The 21,509-nt window shown below is 43.8% G+C and overlaps 1 protein-coding gene across 1 annotated transcript in view; it reads left to right on the top strand.

Moving 5' to 3' along the window:
* The window catches only part of LOC125447672 (olfactomedin-4-like), an 85,130-nt gene that overhangs the window by 4,959 nt on the left and 58,662 nt on the right, over positions 1-21,509 (top strand). The window contains exons 2-5 of the mRNA XM_059640973.1: positions 7,418-7,570; positions 8,990-9,199; positions 10,896-11,046; positions 11,987-12,249. Coding sequence (XP_059496956.1) covers positions 7,418-7,570; positions 8,990-9,199; positions 10,896-11,046; positions 11,987-12,249 — 777 coding nt within the window. The remainder of the gene's footprint in view (positions 1-7,417; positions 7,571-8,989; positions 9,200-10,895; positions 11,047-11,986; positions 12,250-21,509) is intronic.

Genomic DNA, 21,509 nt, shown 5'->3' on the forward strand with positions numbered 1-21,509 from the left:
CTCTGTTCTTCCTGGGCTTCCTCCAGTGTCACAATATGCCACCCTGAAACTGAAGGAGCAGTACCTCATATTCCGCATTGGGACCCTACAACCCAATGGTCTCAATATAGACTTTACCAGTTTCAAAGTCTCCCCACCCCTGGCCTCATGACCAACACTCCCCCTCATCCCTGCCTCCTCGACCTGACACAACCTGTCCATGTTCTCTGCCACCTACCTGCTTCTCCCACCTCACTGACCAATCCCCACCACTGCCTACCTGCACTCACATAGAACATAGAACATTACAGCACTGTACAGGCCCTTCGGCCCTTGATGTTGTGCCGACCTGTCATACCGATCCCAAGCCCATCTAACCTACACTATTCCATGTACGTCCATATGCTCATCCAATGACGACTTAAATGTACCTAAAGTTGGCAAATCTACAACCGTTGCAGACAAAGCGTTCCATTCCCTTACTACTCTCTGAGTAAAGAAACTACCTCCGACATCTGTCCTATATCTTTCACCCCTCAATTTAAAGCTATGCCCCCTCGTGCTCGCCATCACCATCCTAGGAAAAAGGCTCTCCCTATCCACCCTATCTAACCCTCTGATTATTTTATATGTTTCAATTAAGTCACCTCTCAACCTTCTTCTCTCTAATGAAAACAGCCTCAAGTCCCTCAGCCTTTCCTCATAAGACCTTCCCTCCATACCAGGCGACATCCTAGTAAATCTCCTCTGCACCCTTTCCAAAGCTTCCACATCCTTCTTATAATGCGGTGACCAGAACTGTATGCAATACTCCAAGTGCGGCTGCACCAGAGTTTTGTTCAGCTGCAGCGTAACTGCTTGGCTCCGGAACTCGATCCCTCTATTAATAAAAGCTAAAACACTGTATGCCTTCTTAACAGCCCTGTCAACCTGGGTGGCAACTTTCAATGATCTGTGTACATGGACACCGAGATCTCTCTGCTCATCTACACTACTAAGAATCTTACCATTAGCCCAGTACTTTGCCTTCCGGTTACTCCTTCCAAAGTCCATCACCTCACACTTGTCTGCATTAAACTCCATTTGCCACCTCTCAGCCCAGCTCTGCAGCTTATCTATGTCTCTCTGCAACCTACAGCATCCTTCGTCACTATCCACAACTCCACCCACCTTAGTGTCATCTGCAAATTTACTAACCCATCCTTCTACACCCTCATCCAGGTCATTCATAAAAATGACAAACAGCAGTGGACCCAACACCGACCCTTGCGGTACACCACTAGTAACTGGTCTCCAGGTTGAACATTTCCCATCAACTACCACCCTCTTTTCTTTCAGCAAGCCAATTTCCAATCCCATCTGCTATATCTCCCACAATTCCATTCCTCCGCATTTTGTACATTAGGCTACAGTGGGGAACCTTATCAAACGCCTTGCTGAAATCCATATACACCACATCAACCGGTTTACTCTCATCTACCTGTTTGGTCACCTTCTCAAAGAACTCAATAAGGTTTGTGAGGCACGACCTTCCCTTCACAAAACTGTGCTGACTATCCCTAATCAATTTATTCTTTTCTAGATGATTATAAATCCTATCCCTTATAGCCTTTTCCAACACTTTACCAACAACTGAGGTAAGGCTCACTGATCTATAATTACCAGGGTTGTCTCTACTCCCCTTCTTGAACAGGGGAACCACATTTGCTATCCTCCAGTCGTCTGGGACTATTCCTGTAGACAATGACGAGTTAAAGATCAATGCCAAAGGCTTGGCAATCTCCTCCCCGGGTTCCCAGAGGATCCTAGGATAAATCGCATCCGGCCCAGGGGACTTATCTATCTTCACCCTCTGAAGGATTTCTAATACCTCTTGCTTGTGAACGTCAATCCCACCTAGTCTAGTAGCCTGTATCTCAGTATTCTCCTCGACAACATTGTCGTTTTCTAGAGTGAATACTGTTGAAAAATATTCATTTAGTGCTTCCCCCATCTCCTCTGACTCCACACACAACTTACCACTACTATTCTTGATTGGCCCTAAGCTTACTCTCGTCATTCTTTTATTCCTTAAATACCTATAGAAAGCCTTAGGATTTACCCTGATCCTATCCACCAACAACTTCTCATGTCTCCTCCTGGCTCTTCTGAGCTCTCTCTTTAGGTTTTTCCTGGCTACCTCGTAGCCCTCAAGCGCCCTAACTGAGCCTTCACATCTCATCCTAACATAAGCCTTCTTCTTCCTCGTGACCAGAGATTCCACCTCCTTCGTAAACCACGGCTCCTGCACTCTACAGCTTCCTCCCTGCCTGACAGGTGCATACTTATCTAGGACACACAGGAGCTTTTCCTTCAATAAGCTCCACATTTCTAATGTGCCCATCCCCTGCAGTTTCCTTCCCCATCCTATGCTCCCTAAATCTTGCCTAATTTCATCGTAATTGCCTTTCCCCCAGCTATAACTCTTGCCCAGTGGTATACACCTATCCCTTTCCATCACTAAAGTAAACATAACTGAATTGTGATCGCTATCACCAAAGTGCTCACCTACTTCCAAATCTAACACCTGGCCGAGCTCATTACCCAGTACCAAATCTAATGTGGCTTTGCCCCTTGTTGGCCAAGCTACATACTGTGTCAGGAAGCCCTCCTGCACACACTGGACAAAAACTGACCCATCTATAGTACTTGAACTTTAGTGTTCCCAGTCAATATTTGGAAAGTTGAAGCCCCCATGACAACTACCCTGTATCTCTCACTCCTATCGAGTATCATCTTTGCTATCCTTTTCTCTACATCTCTGGAACTATTCGGAGGCCTACAGAAAACTCCCAACAGGGTGACCTCTCCTTTCCTGTTTCTAACCTCAGCTCATACTACCTCAGTTGACGAGTCCCCAAACATCCTTTCTGCAACTGTAATACTGTCCTTGACCAACAATGCCACGCCTCCCCCCCTTTTACCATCTTCTCTGTTCTTATTGAAACATCTAAATCCCAGAACCTGCAACAACTATTCCTGTCCCTGCTCTATCCATGTCTCCGAAATGGCCACAACATCGAAGTCCCAGGTACTAACCCATGCTGCAAGTTCACCCACCTTATTCCAGACGCTCCTGGCATTGAAGTAGACACACTTCAAACCAACTTCTTGCTTGCCGGTGCCATCTTGCGTCCCTGAAACTTTATTTCGGACCTCCCTACTCTCAACCTTTTCTATACTCGAACTACAATTTTGGTTCCCATCCCCCTACTAAATTAGTTTAAACCCACCCGAATAGCCTTAGCAAATTTCCCCCCACGGATATCGGTACCCCTCTGGTTCAGCTGAAGGCCATCTTGCTTGTAGAGGTCCCCCCCACCCCAGAAAGAGCCCCAATTATCCAAGAATCCAAAACCCTCCCTCCGGCACCATCCCTGTAGCTCACTTATCAACATCCTATCCACTTTCCCCAATTCCACCCCTCTTCTCACTGTTTAGAGTTCAGAAGGGGTCCCAACCCAAAATGTTAACTTTTCTACTCCTCTGATGTTACCTGGCCTGCTGTGCTCCTCCAGCTCTATACCGTGTTATTTCTTCACCCCCAACAACCTGTATTTATATAGCATCTTTAAGCAAAGTACCCTGGCAACCTGCTTGACTGCACCAAGCGAGGGACAGCGGACTGTATTGTCTCAATTTTAGTCACAGTGAAGTCCACGAGCTGCTCGCACTTATTGTTGGAGAAGAGGACGGAGGGGAGAGAGATTTAAGAAGGTACTGAGGTTGGTTGGCAACCTCAACACCCAGAACCCGAGTTACAAATCTACTCCAAAACCTTAAATTTAAGAAGGTAATTTGGCAGCAGAGATAAAGGAGCCATCTTTGCATGCTAGGACAATTCAAAAATGGTGATAAGGTTTAGCAGACGACAGCAGAATCTGACAGGGTTTTCAGTGTGGTCCAGCCAAATCTGGTAGGTGAATGGCTAAACCAGTTCTCTACCAAGTTTCTGTCACTTTATGGTGAGTGGAGATGGTGGCCACACCAGGGGACCAGAGTGCGAGTGTGTGATTGAACCAATTGTCAGCCACGCAAAAGTTGTGCAAATATATACGTTATTAATAATATGAATACAATGTTTCTTTAGAATCCACTTGGCAAAATAACAAAACATGGGCATGCCTGTGCCCACAGCCACAAAAAAGGCAGATACTGGAAAGAAGTCTTTTGCAAAAAAAATACCTGAGGCGTTGTTCAAATAAAGCAAAATTCTTAAGTTGACAACCACATCCGATTTGAAAACAATGAAACCAAAAACCACTTTACTCTGAATCACTGACATAACTACACAACAATTTAGCAAGTTTACTTAGCCGACTCTAATGATTTAGATAAAGTACAAGAAAGGTTTATTTTCTGATATGCTCTCAGAAGAAAGTGTCACTGAATTTAGGGAGGAGTTTCTGCTGAGCTTTTTATTTAAACCTCGAGCCCCTCCTCAAGCATCTTGACAGTGAGTTCAGAAGCAAAATGAAGATGTTGTTCCTTCTGGTGATCGCTGCCACTGTTCTACTTCTAACTTTAATAACAGCTGTAAATCACTTCAAGATATTCCTGTTGTAAGTGTGTGTTAAGATCAGCTGTGGCTCAATGCCCTTTGCCTCCAAATTGGATGTTAGTTCTGGGTGCAAAACTCCACTCTGGAGATATGAGTATGTATTCTAGCCTGCAAATCCAGCACAGCACTAGAAACGTTGCACAGTTGGAGGTGCCTTTGTCCCTTGTTCCAGCTGCACGGAACAGATCTAATGACACTGTTCCAAAGAACAGCAGTCCAGTCCAGTTTATCCCTGGCATTTTGGCCAACATTTGTTCCTCAACGAACAGCACTAAAAATGCCGATGTTATTATATGCATTACAATTTTGATGCAAACTGACAAATGCATTTTCTCTTAATATTTCATTGACTCTGTGGGAGGTTCTGGAAGTTGCTCATTAAATGCAAGCCCCCAATGTTCACTCAGTTCTCTGAGTGAGGCATAGTGACCTATCTGACCATAGCCTGACTGTGTTCAAAGCTGACAATTAGTGGTGGAAATGGGATTAGCTCTCATATCCCTCACTTCAGAACCCTCAAATTAAACAATGGTCTGGCAATTTTCACATTGAGTCACCAGGTTCAGATATGAGAAGTGAAGAGCCATACTTACTCAAAGCTGTTTGTTGTCATGTTGGTAGTACTTGGTAGGAACTGGTAGGAAGAGTTAGACTTTTGGATCAACATGCCGCTAACAAACTCTTGATTTCGCACATCAAACTGCTCCCAATATTAGGGGTGATTCAGGAAAGCAGCAGTGTGAGGACTTCACAGAAACTTCATTCCAGACTCATCCCCAGATCAGTAGGAATATAGCACAGGCCACTCCACACTGAGATGAGGAGAAATATCTTCACTTAGAAGTTCATAACCCAGTAGAATTTCTTGACACAGAAGACCGTGCAGGGTGAGACACAGAACATATTTAAGGAAGATTTATTGAGTTTAAGGGTGTTAAGAGACATGGGAGAGAGCAGAAGCACAGAGTTGAGGAAAAGGATTGGTCGTGATCATGTGAATAATGGCGGGTGCTCAATGGGAGAAACCAACTACTCATGCTGTCTTAGAGTCATTAGAGTTGAACAGCATTGAAACAGACCCTTCGGTCCAACTTATCCATGTTGAGCAGATTTCCTAAATTATTCTAGTCCCTTTTACTAGCAATTGGCCTATATCCCTCCAAACCCTTCCTATTCATATAGCTGTTCAGATGCCATTTAAATGTTGTAATTGTAACAGCCTTCACTACTTCCTCTGGCAGCTCATTCCATATACGCACCACCCTCTGCATGAAAACGCTGCTTCTTAGGTCCCTTTTAAATCTTTTCTCTCTCATCTTAAACTTATGCCCTCTAGTTTCAGGCTCACCTACTCTGGGAAAAATGACAAAGAACAAAGAAAAAAGAGCAAAGAAAATTACAGCACAGGAACAGGCCCTTCGGCCCTCCAAGCCTGCGCCGATCAAGATTCTCTGTCTAACTTGTCATCAATTCATTAACGGTCTGTGTCCATTTGCTCCCTGCCCATCCATGTACCTGTCCAAATATATCTTAAAAGACGCTAATGTGTCTGCGTCTACCACCTCCGCTGGCAATGCGTTCCAGGCACCCACCACCCTGTGTAAAGAACTTTCCTCCTCTTTGAACTCATGACCCCTAGTAATTGAGTCCTCCACTCTGGGGAAAAAACTTTTTACTATCCACCCTGTCTATACCCTTCATGATTTTGTAGACCTAGGCTATTCACCCTATCCATGCCCATCATGAGTTTATGAACATCTGTAAGGTCAGCCCTCAGCCCTCATCGCTCCAGGGAAAATAGCCCAGCCTAATCAGCCTCTCCTTATAGCTCAAACCCTCCAACCCAGCAACATACTTGTAAATCTTTTCTTTACCCTCTCAACATGTTTCCTATAGCAGAGAGACCAGAATTTCAAAAGTGGCCTAACCAGTGTCCTGTACAGCTGCAACATGACATCCCAACACTTATATTCAATTCTCTGACCAATAAAAGCAAGTGCACCAAATGCCTTCTACACTAACCTGTCTAGCTGTGACTCCATTTCAAGAAATACTGAACCTGCACCTCGAGGTCTTTTCATTCAGCAACGTTCCCCAAGACTTGACCATTACATTTATAGGTCCTGCCCTGGTTTGCCTTACGAAACTGCAGCACCTTATATTTACCAAAATTAAAATCAATCTTACTCTCCTTGGCCCATCAGCTCACCCAATCAAGGTCCCGCTGTACTCTGTTCACTACACCACCAATATTTTTTCTATGTTTCCATGTCAAGTTCAGAATCTGTATTAATAGTTTTTATGAGGGACTGTATGAACTTCTTCCTCCAATTCAACGTGCGTGTAGGTCAAAGATACAACTGCAATCTGGGGCAATGGCCTCTTGATGCTCAAGTTCAGTGACAATCCCCATCAGCACCAAAGCTTAGTGAAATTATCACAAATGTCAATTATTCACCCAGTGACAAATCAGAGATAGCAAGAATTGCAGATGCTGGAGTCAGAGATAACAAAGTGTGGAGCTGGAGGAACACAACAGGCCAGAGAGCATCAGAGAAGCTGGAAAGTTGATGTTTCAGGTTGGGACCCTTTTCTGAAAAATGGTATTTTAATTTGGGTAAGGGTTAAAGAATGTTACCAGTTTTCATCAGTGATGAATTTACACTAATTCTGATTTCTACATCTACAGTCTGGCATCAATGTCAATGGGACAAGTTTGCAGCAACTTTACTGGGAAGGGGTTAAAAGAGGGTTTTTTTTATTTTGAAAGAGGGTGAGGAATGCTACCTGTTCGCACCATTGATGAATTTACACTAATTCTGTTGTCTGTATCTACAGTCTGCCATCAGCGTCAATGGGACAATCAACAACGATGGAGTTTGTCTCTGCTCTGTGGTTTTGCCTGATACATCATTCCCAATGGAAAAGGTGGAAAACTTGGAAATAACATCAGAGGAGCTCAGAAGCAGCGTGGAACAGGAAATCAGCAAGGTTCATTTATTACTGTAGCAAATTCCAGCCACATTTTGACTGCATAAATAAGTTAGGCCTTACATTTAATGCCCTACATCAGAGTGAAGACTATGGTGAGACAATTAGTTGTACGACATGATCAGTCCCGTGAAATTCATTGAGTGATATTGATGGAAAAAATGAACAGGTGTTTATTAATGGAGAATATTTGTTGGTGATATGAAGAACATGTGTCAATGATCTGCCCCTAATTTTCCAACGCACAGCCCTCCATTAGATATGAAATAATACTGTTTCTCTCTCCAGATAATCTGCCTGACCTGCTGAGTTTTAACAGCAATGTGTTTTTATAATGAAAATAATTTGAATTTGTTAAACTGAAATGCACTTCAATTATGATATGTGGATTATGCACAATTAAGTAGGTTTTAAACGTTAAACTGGAAGATTTCCTCTTAACATTTTCACATAATAATTCCCGACATTCTTTTATATTGTAATTAATTGTGGTTGGTTGGCTCACCAAACCGTTTCGTTGTCTGCAGATGTTTTATTACCCTGCTGGGTAACATTATCAGTGCAGCCTCCAATGAAGCACTGTGGTATTTTCCCACTTGTTACTTAAACTCTGGTGTCTGTTGAGCCGGATTACTTCACCTCCTGTTTGAATTCGCGATGGGGTATATACGGGGTCTAACTCTATGTGTTTATTGATGGCTTTCTTCATGGAGAACCAGGCTTCTAGGAATTCCGATGTCTGTCTCTGTTTCGCCTGTCCAAGGATCCTGGTGTTGACCCAATTGAACAGGTGGTTTTACTTATCTGTGTGGTTAGGGAATACATGGACAAGGGAATCCACCAGTTCAATTGGGACAACACCAGGATCCTGGGGCAGATAAAGCAGAGACAAGCACGGGATTTCCTAGAAGCCTAGTACTCCATGAAGAAAGCCATTGATAAACATGTAGAGCTAGACCCCATATACAATGCAAAGAAAAACTGGAATTGAGGTAATCCAGCTCAACGGACAGCAGAGTTAAAGTAATAGAAAACACCATAGCACTTCATTGGAGGCTGCACTGATGATATTATCCAGCTGGGTAATGAAATGTCTGCGGAACAATGAACCAACTCAGCGAGCCAATCAACCACAACCTGATCTACAAATCTACTCTAAAACCTTACTGTAAATAAGTCCACTAGAATTAACGTAAGGTATTTCTACATTACTGGTTTAATGTGGAAAAAAAACAGGGATAACATTTATTTGAAATTATTGTAGTCATGAGAACCTTGTGGAGAATTCATTACAAAGTGTTAGCATGTACAAATTACACCAAACTACAACATGGTAACTGTGTAGCGTGATGACTGGTGAAGATGGTTCGATAATTCTGGAGGTGGCTGTAACTCCATGCATTTACTTTGATGTTCCAGGTACAAGAATACTCAAGGGCTGTCTCTGTACACTCCATCAAGCTGCTGAATCTGACACGCCGCCTGGAGAAGATGGAAACTGGTCATTCCTACACTCAGCTCGATTTTGAGTTGCTGAAGTTGGAGATCCAGGAGCTGGAGACACTCACCAATCAGCTGAGGAACTCCCTTAACAACAGTAACAGCATTATTGATCAGCTCTACACTGAGGTCAGGAAGAAACAAATTGCTCTGTTTAATCTTGTGTTTCTCTGTCCTGCACTGGTTGAGTATGTTAAGTCTTTAGGCCACCCAAATTACCAGACGGAGGTGTAGTTTGTAAAGACTTAGTCATCTGACGGAGGGGGAATTATTAGTCGCAGCAACAAAGAGGCTGAATAGGTTGGCACTTTTTTGTGGAGGTTTGTCCTGAGCAGCTCCGTGACACAGGGCTCTGTGCTGTACAGTGTGTTCCCTGAGATGCAGACTAAGACAAACATCAGCTGTGCCTGAAGGACTATCAACTTGGTGAAATATACTCTTTGGTCTGCCAAAACATTCCACAGCAAGTTGACCCTGGCCAAGTGTCGTAGACTGGCACCTACCAAGGTCCAGGACTATGTACTGAGGGAAAAGCCAAAGCCTGGGGCAGCTTCCGCCAAGACAGTGGGGAAAGACCACTGGTTGAGTCTTTTTGCTGAAGTTAAAAGGGAGCCCGTTCAATTATTGGACACCACAGTGCCTCAACTGCTTGTAAATATACAGTCTTGTACAAGTGAGAAATGCTTTTGATTTGTTTATTAGACAAAGTCAAACTCCAATGTTTGTTTCTTCATCTGCTATTGTAAGGAACTGAACTGCGTTTGTGACTATGTATTGTATATAAAGATTTTTTTATGAATTAGGATACTTTTGAAATAAAAATATAAAAGGTAATAAAATCATGACAGCCACGGATAGGGTGAATTGTCAAGGTTCTTTTCCCAAGGTACAGGAGTCCAACAGTAGAGGGCACAGATTTAAGGTGAGGAGGGAAAGATTTAAAAGGGACCAGAGGGACAACCTTTCCCACACAGAGGGTGGTGTGTGTGTGTGGAACAAGCTGCCAGAAGTGGGTGGGTACAATTACAACATTTAAAAGCCAGCTGGATCAGAAAATGAATAGGAAGGGTGTAGAGGGATATGGGCCAAATGTTGGCAAATGGGACGAGATCAGTTTAAGATATGTGGTTGGCACTGATCAGTTGGTCCAGAGGATCTGTTTCCATGCTATATAACTCTATGACCAACAACTTACTTTTATAAAGAGCTTTTGAAGGAGTTAAACGTCCCAAAACACATCACAGGAGCAATATCAAACAAAACTAATAGGGAGCAGAGAAATTACAGAAATAAGATATAGTTGTTAAGGAACATCTTAAAGATGGGGTGAGAGTGAGAGAGAAAGGGAGAGAATGATAAAGAGAGAGGGTGCAGAACTAAAATAGCATTAACTTTTGGCACATTAATTTAAGGACGATAGCATTCACTGTGTTGGAATCTATACACCATACAATACAAACATCTGCACAACTCCTAAGTCCAGTCATACGGTTGGTGGTGTCCAGAACAGGGTGGTATAAACTTAAATTACAGTTTCACTGTTCAGGGCTTGTGCCTGTGAGCGCTTCACACAAAGGGTGGGGAAATCTGAAGGCCTCGCCCTCAGAATGCTCTGAGACTGTGGGACAAATGAAAATTTCCCAGCTAGATTTGATAGGTTGCCACTTAAGGAGAGTAATGATACAGAACCAGGGCAGGCAAATGACCATGAAAATGCAAATCAGCTACAGTGATAATGAAAGCAGAACCTACTCAAAAGTTCTGAATGATCTCCTTATATCTCCATGATTCCAAATGTTCACTGTAAATGGCTTGTTTCTTTCAGATTATAAATATGTCACGTACTGTCAGTGAGCTGGAATCGTTTGACACACAAAATGTGCTGGCATTCCGCAAAGAAATTGCACTGCTGAGGAAACAGCTTGCAGACTGTGAGAAGAATCAAGCCCCACCAACTCATGCTCCCATTGAATATGGTGAGTAACTGACCTGTTAAGAGTCACACAATATAATGATTCCACTATCAAAATGGGGTTCAGAATTCATCCATTTTTAAGAAAATATAGGAAGTTAAAAAGTATGACAAACCAAAATGTATGCAACTGTAAATTTTTGTTTAGAAATTTACAGACAACTTAGCGTACCCGGGATATTTTGGCTTAGGTTTATCCATCAGGATGGGAAACCTTATTTTTAACCCTTATGTGACAAATAAGTACACTTCCTCTGAAATTTCAGTGACATCAGAACTGACTCAATGCAACAATCCTCAAGAGTAGTGGATAGAAACCAGAGCAGGAGCTGCTGTACTCCAATGAGGAAGATTTGAATGTCCCAAAGCTTTGTTGAAAAGCCACGGAGACAAGATAAGTGGGTAATGGGACAGGGTAGGTGAAGTAAGTGGGTAAGTTGATAGGGTGCTGGGGGGGTGGGCTGGTTATATAGGATCACACTTGGCAAGATGGGTAGCATGGCACGTGGCCAAGATGGCAATGGCAACTGTCTGTGTGGAGTTTGCACATTCTCCCCAAGTCTGTGTAAGGGTGCTCTGGCTTTCTCCCACAGTCCAAAGATGTGCAGGTTAGGGTACTGGCCTGGAAATTGCTCATAGTGTCCAGCGGTGTGTAGGTTAGGTGGATTAACCATGGGAAATGCAAGGTTACAGAGATAGGGTAGGGGAATGAGTCTGGGAGGGATGCTCTTCAGGGAGGCGGCATGGAATTGTTGGGCTGAATGGTCTGTTTCCACATGGTGGGATTCTACAAAATCTGGGGTAAGTCAGTCATTGACCAGACAGGAGGATCTGTACCAGCATATCACTATAATGACAATCTAATTATAATTGTCAGAAGTTGAATTTGAAAAATGTAAGTAGACAAAGATGAACTGGAGCTTACTATTTTTTCCTCCCAACAGGAAGCTGCGATCATAATGGCCTTCTCCAAATAGGCGAACCTACAGTAATACAACTAAATTATAATGGATTTAGTTATAAATATGGAGGGTGGGGCAAAGATTCAATTCCACCCCCTAATAAAAAGGAACTGTATTGGGTGGCACCACTCCACACAGACGCACAGACGCTGTACTCCTTCAGAGTGTATTACTCACACGATGATTTGCTTCTCTACAAAAATTCAATAACTGAATCATTTTCAAGTTCTACATACAGAGCACAGGCAAGTGGAATGGTTTTATACAATAATTCCTTGTATTACAACTGTTACAATTCCAGAGACATGTGCAGGTATAACATAGACACTGGCAGAGTACAGAGAGAAACTCTCAGAGGTGCAGCTTTCAATAACAGGTATTCTTATGCTGGGATTGCATACCAGGACATGGACTTTGCTGTGGATGAAACTGGCCTCTGGATTATTTACTGCCCTGAAGCAAATGCTGGAAATGCTGTTATTGGTAAGATTAATGTGACTACCTTCACTGTGGAAAAGACATGGGTCACCAAGCTGTTTAAACCTAGTGTGACCAATGCTTTTATGATATGTGGGGTTCTGTATGCAATTCGGCCTGTGAGCCCACAGTCTGAGGAAATTTTCTACACATTTGACACCAGAACTGGGCAGGAAGGTATGGTTTCTATAAGGATGAGTAAGGTCTTGGAAAAACTGCAAAGTGTTAACTACAATCCAGGTGATCACAAACTCTATGTATACAATGATGGTTATCAGCTGACTTATGATGTGATGTTTAGACATGAGCCACCAGTGAGCAGCAGCGTTGCCAATTGAGTAATTAGCAATTAACAAACCAAACGACTAGGTTTAGAAATTATGGGGGTGGAATCTAAGTCCATCGAGAAATTTCTGCGCTTGAATCTCAGATTAGATTCAGGCAACACATTATCTACATCGTCCCACCATAGCTTTAGCCTCAGTTTTACAGCCGGCAGCTGTTATCACAATATGCAGCTTTGGTGCAATAATTAAACTCAGAATGCGAGTGAAATTCTAATCTGCCATCGAAAGATAACAGGTAGGGGTAGGCCAGATCTGTGTGGAGCTGTAATTGAACTGAGCTCTCATGGAACCATCAATTTCAAGGTGAAGAGGTTTATCACTAGAATGATGGTAACATTCTGACTGTTTGGTTAATTCTGGATGTTAATATCTGGACAACCATCCTGCTGGATAACATGCAACTGGTGGAAAAATCATTTGTGAGTGTTGTATTCATTCATTTTCTGTCTTTCTTGAATTGTTACTGAAAACATTTGCCAGATACAAATGGTTTGGAATTCTTAGCAAATTTAATAATAAATATCAACATCTACAACGAGTTCATTTCTGTATTGTTAATTGTGCTTTTTTATTCTCATCTTCACTTTTAAGACCTTTTCTCCAATCCTTAAACACTTCTATAACTAATTGCCTTCTTGATCATATTATGGCCTCATTGACAATTCAGCACAGTGCCCTGTAACTCGGCTTCAGTCTGTGTGACCCTCAATTTTACCAATAGGCAGTTAACAAGATTATCCTGAACTCTCTAAATTGGTTGACTGCGTTTGTACTGCCTACAGCGATGCCCCGTCTGTGGGTTCATTTTCCATCTGGCAGCAACCAAGAGAGGGAGCTGAAAATAACAACTTCCTTTAGGAGAGAATTCCAAATATTGACAGCTCTCCAAGTAAAATAATTTCTCATCTCAGATGTAAGTGAGATGTCCCTTATTTTTAAACTGTAAACCCTAGCTTTATCCAGCACACTGTCCACCCTATCTAATCCTCCGATCATCTTGTATGTCTCTAATAAGTCACCTCTTAATCTTCTTCTCTTTAACAAAAACAGCCTCAAGTCCCTCAGCCTTTCCTCATAAGACCTTCTCTCCGTACCAGCAACATCCTGGTAAATCTCCTCTGCACCCTTTCCAATGCTTCCACATTCTTCATATAATGCGATGACCAGAACTGTACACAATACTTCAAATGCGGCCACACCAGAGTTTTGTACAGCTGCAACATGACCTCATGGCTCTGAAACTCAATCCCTCTACCAATAAAACCTAACACACTGTATGCCTTCCTAACAACACTGAAAGCTGGGTGGCAACTTTCAGCAATCTATGCACATGGACACCAAGATCTCTCTGCTCATCCACATTACCAAGAATCTTGCCATTAGCCCAGTACTCTATATTCCTGTTACTCCTTCCAAAGTGAATCACCTCTCACTTTTCCGCATTAAACTCCATTTGCCACTTCTAAGCCCAGCTCTCGTCCCTCTGTAACCTGCAACATCCTTCCGCACTATCCATTACTCCTCCGACTTTAGTGTTATCCGCAAATTTACTAACCCATCCTTCTATGCCCTCATCCAAGTCATTTATAAAAAAATTACAAAGAGCAGTGGCCCCAAAACTGATCCTTGTGGTACACCACGAGTAACTGAACTCCAGGATGAACATTTCCCATCAACCACCACCTTCTGTTTTCTAACAGCTAGCCAATTTTTGATCCAGACCACTAAATCACCCTCAATCCCATGACTCTGTATTTTCTGCAATAACCTACCGTGGGGAACCTCATCAACTGTTTTACTAAAATCCATATACACCACATCAACTGCTTTACCCTCATCCACCTGTTTGGTCACCTTCTCAAAGAACTCAATAAGGTTTGTGAGACACGGCCTACCCTTCACAAAACCGTGTTGACTATCCCTAATCAAATTATTCCTATCTCTTATAATCCTTTCCAACACTTTACCTACAACCGAAGTAAGGCTCACTGGTCTATAATTACCAGGGTTGTCTCTACTCCCCTTCATGAACAAGGGGACAACATTTGCTATCCTCCAGTCTTCTGGCACTATTCCTGTAGACAATGACGACGTAAAGATCAAAGCCAATGGCTCTGCAATCTCATCCCTAGCTTCCCAGAGAATCCTAGGATAAATCCCATCCGGCCCAGGGGACTTATCTATTTTCACACTTTCCAGAATTGCTAACACCTCGTCCTCATGAACACTCAATCCCATCTAGTCTAATAGCCTGTATCTCAGTATTCTCCTTGACAGCACTGCCTTTTTCCAGTCTGAATAATGACAAAAAAAATTCATTTAGCACCTCTCCTATCTCTTCTGACTCCACGCACAACTTCCCACTACTGTCCTCGACTGAGCCTAGTCTTACTCTTGTCATTCTTTTATTCCTAGCATACATGTAGAAAGCTTTAGGGTTTTCCTTGATCCTACCTGCCAAAGACTTCTCATGTCCCCTCATGGCTCTTCTTAACTCTCCCTTTAGGTCCTTCGTGGCTAACTTGTAACTCTCCAGCGCCCTAACTGAGCCTTCATGCCTCATCTTTACATAAGCCTCCTTCTTCCTCTGGACAAGGAATCGACTTCTTTAGTAAACCACGGTTCCCTCGATCGACCATTTCCTCCCTGCCTGACAGGTACATACTTATCAAGGACACGCAGTAGCTGTTCCTTGAACAAGCTCCACATTTCAATTGTGCCCAGTCCCTGCAATTTCCTTCCCCATCCTATGCATCCTAAATCTTGCCCAATTGCCTCATAATTGCCTTTCCCCCAGCTATAACTCTTGCCGTGCGGTATATACCTATCTCTTTCTATCGCTAAATTAAACGTAACGAATTGCGGTCACTATTAGCGAAGTGCTCGCCTACCTCCAATTCCAGCACCTGGCCTGCGTCATTACCCAGTACCAAATCCAATGTCGCCTCGCCTCTTGATGGCCTATCTACGCACTGTGTCAGGAAACCCTTCTGCACACAGTGGACAAAAACTGAAACATCTAAAGTACTCAAACCATAGCATCTCCAGTCAATACTTATAAAGTTAATGTCCCCCATAACAACTACCCTGGTACTTTCGTTCCTGTCCAGAATCATCTTTGCAATCCTTTCTTCTACATCTCTGGAACTTTTCGGTGGCCTGTAGTAAACTCCCAACAGGGTGACCTCTCGTCTCCTGTTTCTAACCTCAGCCCGTACTACCTCAGTAGATGAGTCCTCATCAAACATCCTTTCTGCCACTGTAATATTGTCCTTGACTAACAATGCCACACCTCCACCTCTTCTACCACGTTCCCCGATCTTACTGAAATATCTAAACTCCGGAACCTGCAATAACTATTCGTGTCCCTGCTCTATCCACGTTGGGCTGAAGGGTCTGTTTCCACACTGTAGGGAATCTCTGATGACAATGATGATTATCTATCCCTTTAAATATTTTGAAGCTTTCAATGAGATCATGTCACATTCTTGGAAACTCAAGAGAATACAGACCCAGTTTGCTCATTAGGACACTCCCTCCATTCCTTAACAATCCAGTGAACCTTCATTGCACTCCCTCTATGGTAATAATACCCTTTCTGAAATAAGGAAACCAAACTAAGCACATTACTCCAAGTGCATTCTAACCAAGCGCTACAGAATAGAAGCAAAGTCTCACTCCTCCTGTACTCGAATCCTCTTGCAATAAAGGTGGTCAGTTCATTAGCTATCCAAATAACCCGGCCTACATGTTAGACTTCAGTGATATATTGACCAGGACATCTCAGTTCCTTTATGCATCTCCAACTTTCCAACCTCTCACTATTTAAGATATATCTTGCACATATATTATTCCGATCAAAACTGGATAATGTTATATTCCATCTGCAATGCTCTTGCCAATTAACTCAGCCTGTCCTAATCCACTTGAAGCTACTATCCCTCTATCTCCACGTTGTGAAGACAAAAGTTGTGGTTTTGCTGTAGGGACTCGGACTCTGAACTAAGCCCTAGATTAAGAAAATTCTTGTTCAGGACAAACCATTGTGTCAAAAAGGACAATCTCTAACATACAGCAGAACTAATAATGTTTATTGGACAATAAATTTTGATACTTAACAGTGACTTGGAGACAATAAGGACTGCAGATGCTAGAAGCCAGCATCAACAGATGTGAAGTTGGAATAGCACAGTAGATCAGACAGCATTCTAGGGGCAGACAAGTTAATGTTCCAAGTTGAAACCCTTCATCAGGACTGGGGAGGGGGAAGAGAACGCAGAAGTAAATGGAGTGAGGGGGATGGGGCTGTGGGACGGGTAGGTGGGAAGGGATAGTGATAGAAGGATGGAGGTAGGAGGTTGTTCTGATTGGCCAGTGGGAAGGGTGCAGCACATAGACGAGGGGAAAGATGGACACATTTGGTCAGGTTACGGAGGCAACGAGGAGAGGGGGGCTGGAAATGGGATAAGGCTGGAGGTGGAGGCATTCTGAAGCTGGTGAAATCAATATTAAGGCCATTGGGCTGTAAGCTCCCAAGGCAAAATATCAGATGTTGTTCCTCCAGTTTATGTTTGGCCTCACTCTGACAGTGGAGGAAGCCAAGGATGGACATGTCACCGGAGAAATAGGAGGGGCAATTAAAATGGATAGCAACAGGAAGTTCGGGTTGGTTGGTGTACAGAGAGTGCAGATATTCTGCAAACCAATCCCCAAGTCTGCATTTGGTCTCCCTAGTATTGGTGAGGCCACATCGGGAGCAACGGATACAACAGATCAGATTGGATGAAGTGCAGGTAAATCTCTGCTGGATCTGGAATGATATTTTGGGGCCTTGGACAGAGGTGAGGGGGGAGGATTGGGGCAGGTATTACACCTCTTTGTGGTTGCAGGGAAAGGTAGTGAGGGTGTTGGGGAATGTCAATCTAACAAGGGAGTTATGGAGTGAACAGTCCCTGTGGAAAGCAGACGGGGTGGGGAAGGAAATAACTTTTTGGCAGTGGGGTCCGATTGTAGGTGGTGGCAACGTCAGAGGATGCTGCATTGGATTCGGAGGTTGGTGGGGTAGTGCATGAGGACTAAGGGTACTCTATCCTTACTGTCGTTGGGGTGAAGAGGGTTTGAGGGTTGAAGTGCAGGAAATGGGGGAAGATGGAGTTGATGGCATCCGTAATTACAGATGAGGGGAAATTCCGGTCCATGAAGTAGGATGATATCTGGGATGTGCTAGAGTAAAACGTCTCATCCTGGGAGCAGATGCAGCACAGATGGAGGAATTGAGTGTATGGGATAGCATTTTTACAGGGGGCTGGGTGAAAGGAGGTGTAGAGGTGGTATTTGTGAGAGTCAGTGGGTTTGAAATGATTGTCAGTGGTGAGTCAGTTTCCTGAGACAGAGACGGAGATGGAGAGGTCCGGGTAGCAGAGGGAGGTGTCAGAGATGGTCCAGGTGCATTTGATGGTGGGGTGGAAGGTGTTGGTGAATTTATAAACTGTTGAAGCTCCTTGTGGGAGCACAAGGCAGCGCCGATGCAGTCATCAATATAGCAGAGGAAGAGATGAGGGATGGTATTGACGTAACAATGGAAAAAGTACTGTTCTGCATATCTGACAAAGAGGCAAGCATAGCTTGGGCCCAAGCAGATGCCCAGGGCCACCTCTTTGGTTGTAGAAAGTAGGAAGAATCAAAGGGAAAATTGTTGAGGGGAGGACCGGTTCTGCCAAGCAAATGAGAATGCCAGTGGAGTGGGACTGGTTGAGCCTACTGGAGAGGAAGAAGCAGAGGGGTTTTAGGGCCTCCATATAGGGGTACAGGTGTATAGGGACTGTATGTCCATGGTGAAGATGAGGTGTTGGGGGATGGGCAATTGAACATTTTGGAAAAGGTGGAGGATGTGGGTTGTGTCACAAATGTAGGTAGGGATTTCCTGGGCCAAAGGGGAAAGAACGAAGTTGAGGCAGGAGGAGATCAGCTCGGTGGGGCAGAAGCAGGCAGAGACAATGCATTGACGGGCAGTCGGGTTTATGAATTTTGGAAAGGAGATAGAAACAGATGCTGTGGGGTTGGGGAACTATCAGGTTGGTGGCTGAAGATGGGAGGTCTCCCGAAGTGATGAAGTTGCAGATAGCCTGGGAGATGATAACTTGGTGATTACAGGCATCTCATGGTCAAGGGGATGGTAGTGGTAAGTATCAGAGGTGGTGTCTGGCCTTAATGATGTAGGGGTCACTTTGTCAGACTATCACCTTAACCCTTTGCTGGCAGGTTTAATAGTGAGGTTGGGGTTGGAGCGAAGGTAGCAGAAGACTGCACGGTCTGACTGGGAGAGGTTGGAGTAAATGAGAAGGGTGGAGAGATTCAAGCGATTGTTGGCAGTGGCAGTTTGAAATGAAGAGGTCAAGGGAGGGTAAGAGGCCGGGGGATCAAGTCTATCTGCGAGATAAAATCATCTCAAATAATTACGGTGCAACCTGTATCCAAGTCAGTCAACCCAGACCAGGGGCACAGCAAATAAAATCAAACGTACAGGAGATGTGAGGCTCCTGACAAAACCCTCACCCATATTTCTGGCTGCTGCCCATTTGTAAAGAACACAAGAATCAAATGCCATAACAAGGTCAACGACCAGCAATGCCTGTATGTCACCAAGTATGGATAGACGTCATACTGAGAACTGAGACTGGTGGCCTTAGACAGTTCTCTTTGGAAGCCAGACATGAATATTCAGGAAAGACAATAAAGTAGCAATGGTAGATGTCACCATACGCTATGAGGATGGCAACAAGTAGGCATGGTTAGAAAAATATCAACATCTTCAGTTGCAAATAAAAGGCACTGATGGGAGGCCTTCAGCCAAAACTTTTCAGGTTTGCTGTGGGAACAAGAGGAAAGTGGCTGGAGCTCAACAACAAGTGATGGACTTCCTCAACATAAAGAAATACAACTTCTTCTCACAAGAAATCTCGAGGCTGACAATGTCCCCAGTGCTTGAGCTGCAAATCTTCAGCGACAGGTGATAAAACCACACAACCTGGCCTTGAAACCTACTGAGGATGAGCCTACCCTTGGTGCCAGGGTAAAGTGCTCCAGGCGATGATGGGTACAAGGTGGCATGTTGGCACAAAAAAATGTAAACTTCCTCAAAAAAACCATATATAAAATTCCACAAGAAAATTATACAAATACAAATAAAAACAAAAAAGTTGTACCCATAGTATATCAGACGATGGCACCTTTTTCTAACTAATGATCCTTTGGTCTTGATGCTCAGTTTATGCCCGAGTGGAACAGCACTGTTGGTAATTTAGACGAGGCTGCCCAATATATAGTTGTGGCTCGAATGACCCAAGTCATTTTCCCATCCTACCTCATATAACATTGGCATGGCCTTGTCCCAAAGCTGTATCAATGCTAGAGGTTTGGCACATGTAGTGAGTGATGAAAAGGCTTGGACAAGGCACTCAGATGAATGTAATCACTAGCACCAACCCTCACCTATTTCTCCATGATACTGATGACTCACTCCACAACACAATAATCATAGAGGCCCTTAGTCCTCACTTACCACGCGACCAACCTCCGAATCCAATGCATCATTCTCCGACATTTCCGACATCTACAATCAGACCTCACCACCAAAAAGATGTTTCCTTCCCCACCCCTGTCCACTTGCTGCAGGGACTGTTCACTCTGCATCTCCTTTGTCAACTCTACACACCCCATCAACTTTTCCACTTTCATGCAACTGTAAGAGGTGCAACACCTGCCCCTAGGCCTCCCCTCTCCCGTTCATCGAAGGCCCCAAACAATCGTTTCAGATCTTGGAGAGATTCATCTGCACTTCAGCCATCCTGATCTATTACATCCGTTGCTCACGATCTGGTCTCCTCCATATTGGGGAGACCAAACACAGACTCAGGTTTGCAGAGTATGTGCGCTCAGTACACACCAACCAAGCAGACTTTTCTGTTACTATCCACTTTAATTGCTCCGTTCACTCCCTGGCAACATGTCCATCCTTGGCTTCTTCCACTGTCAGAGTGAGGCCAAACAAAAACTGGAGGAACAACACCTGATATTTCGCCTTGGGAAGCACACAGCCCGATGGTCTTAATACTGACTTCACCAGCTTCAGAACACCTCCATCCTCAGCCTTATCCCATTTCAACCCCTCCCCCTTCTTATCTTCTCTCTGACCTGACCAACCGTGTCCATCTTGCCACTCATCAATCACAAATCACTTCCTCCCACCATCCATCTATTACCATCTCACCTATCTTTCCCCCTCTACTTACTTCTCCCTCTCCTGGGTCCTGATGAGGGGTTTCGGCCCAAATATGACTTTCCTGCTCCTGAGATGGTGTCTGAACTGCTGTACTCTTCCAGCTTCACATCTATTGAGTCTTGATACTAAACTGCTCAGTTATCGAGGAATGACATAATGCATATTGGCTTGTACTTCTCATGGCTCCTGGGATTATCTCTTTGTTATCGAATCCAGGTGTCTTGATTTATGACACCTTTCCGACTTTTAGCTAACACAACTGACAAAACCCCTTCGCAGCTTTAAGACATCGACTCTCCTGTAGCAACCTGCGACAGCTCAAGTAAAACAAAATGCGTTAAAAAGCAAAGCACAGCGACTGAAATAAACAGGGCACAGAAAGTGGCCACAAAGTAAGGTA

This window comes from Stegostoma tigrinum, chromosome 39 (assembly GCF_030684315.1).
Source record: "Stegostoma tigrinum isolate sSteTig4 chromosome 39, sSteTig4.hap1, whole genome shotgun sequence".
Classification (NCBI taxonomy): domain Eukaryota; kingdom Metazoa; phylum Chordata; class Chondrichthyes; order Orectolobiformes; family Stegostomatidae; genus Stegostoma; species Stegostoma tigrinum.